General features: G+C 66.0%; 1 protein-coding gene across 1 annotated transcript in view; it reads left to right on the plus strand.

Moving 5' to 3' along the window:
• LOC103768813 (unconventional myosin-Ia-like) overlaps positions 1–444 on the plus strand; it is a gene marked incomplete at both ends in the record, with an annotated part of 1890 nt that overhangs the window by 1122 nt on the left and 324 nt on the right. Inside the window, 2 exons of the mRNA XM_008935969.1 lie at positions 13–239; positions 317–438. Of these exons, the coding sequence (XP_008934217.1) occupies positions 13–239; positions 317–438 (349 nt within the window). The remainder of the gene's footprint in view (positions 1–12; positions 240–316; positions 439–444) is intronic.

Here is a 444-nt window from a genome sequence, read left to right on the forward strand (position 1 = left end):
TCCTCGCTGCAGGTGACCTACAACGTGAGGGGATTCATTGAGAAGAACAACGACCTGCTCTTCCGCGACCTCTCGCAGGCCATGTGGGCCGCCCGGCACACGCTGCTGCGCTCCCTCTTCCCCGAGGGAGACCCCCAGAAGGTGTCCCTCAAGCTGCCTCCCACTGCTGGCTGCCAGTTCAAGAGCTCGGTGGCCACGCTGATGAAGAACCTCTACTCCAAGAACCCCAACTACATCAGGTACTGGCCCCGGGAGGACCCCCGCCCCCCGTGCTGGTGCCAGCGAGACACCCCCGGGCCACCACTCTCCTCCCCAGGTGCATCAAGCCCAACGAGACCAAGGCGCCGATGCTCTTCACGCCGGAGCTGGTGCTGGCGCAGGTCCGGTACCTGGGGCTGATGGAGAACGTGCGGGTGCGGCGAGCGGGCTACGCCTTCCGCCAGC

The sequence above is a fragment of the Merops nubicus genome, unplaced genomic scaffold (genome assembly GCF_000691845.1).
Source record: "Merops nubicus isolate BGI_N331 unplaced genomic scaffold, ASM69184v1 scaffold48672, whole genome shotgun sequence".
Classification (NCBI taxonomy): domain Eukaryota; kingdom Metazoa; phylum Chordata; class Aves; order Coraciiformes; family Meropidae; genus Merops; species Merops nubicus.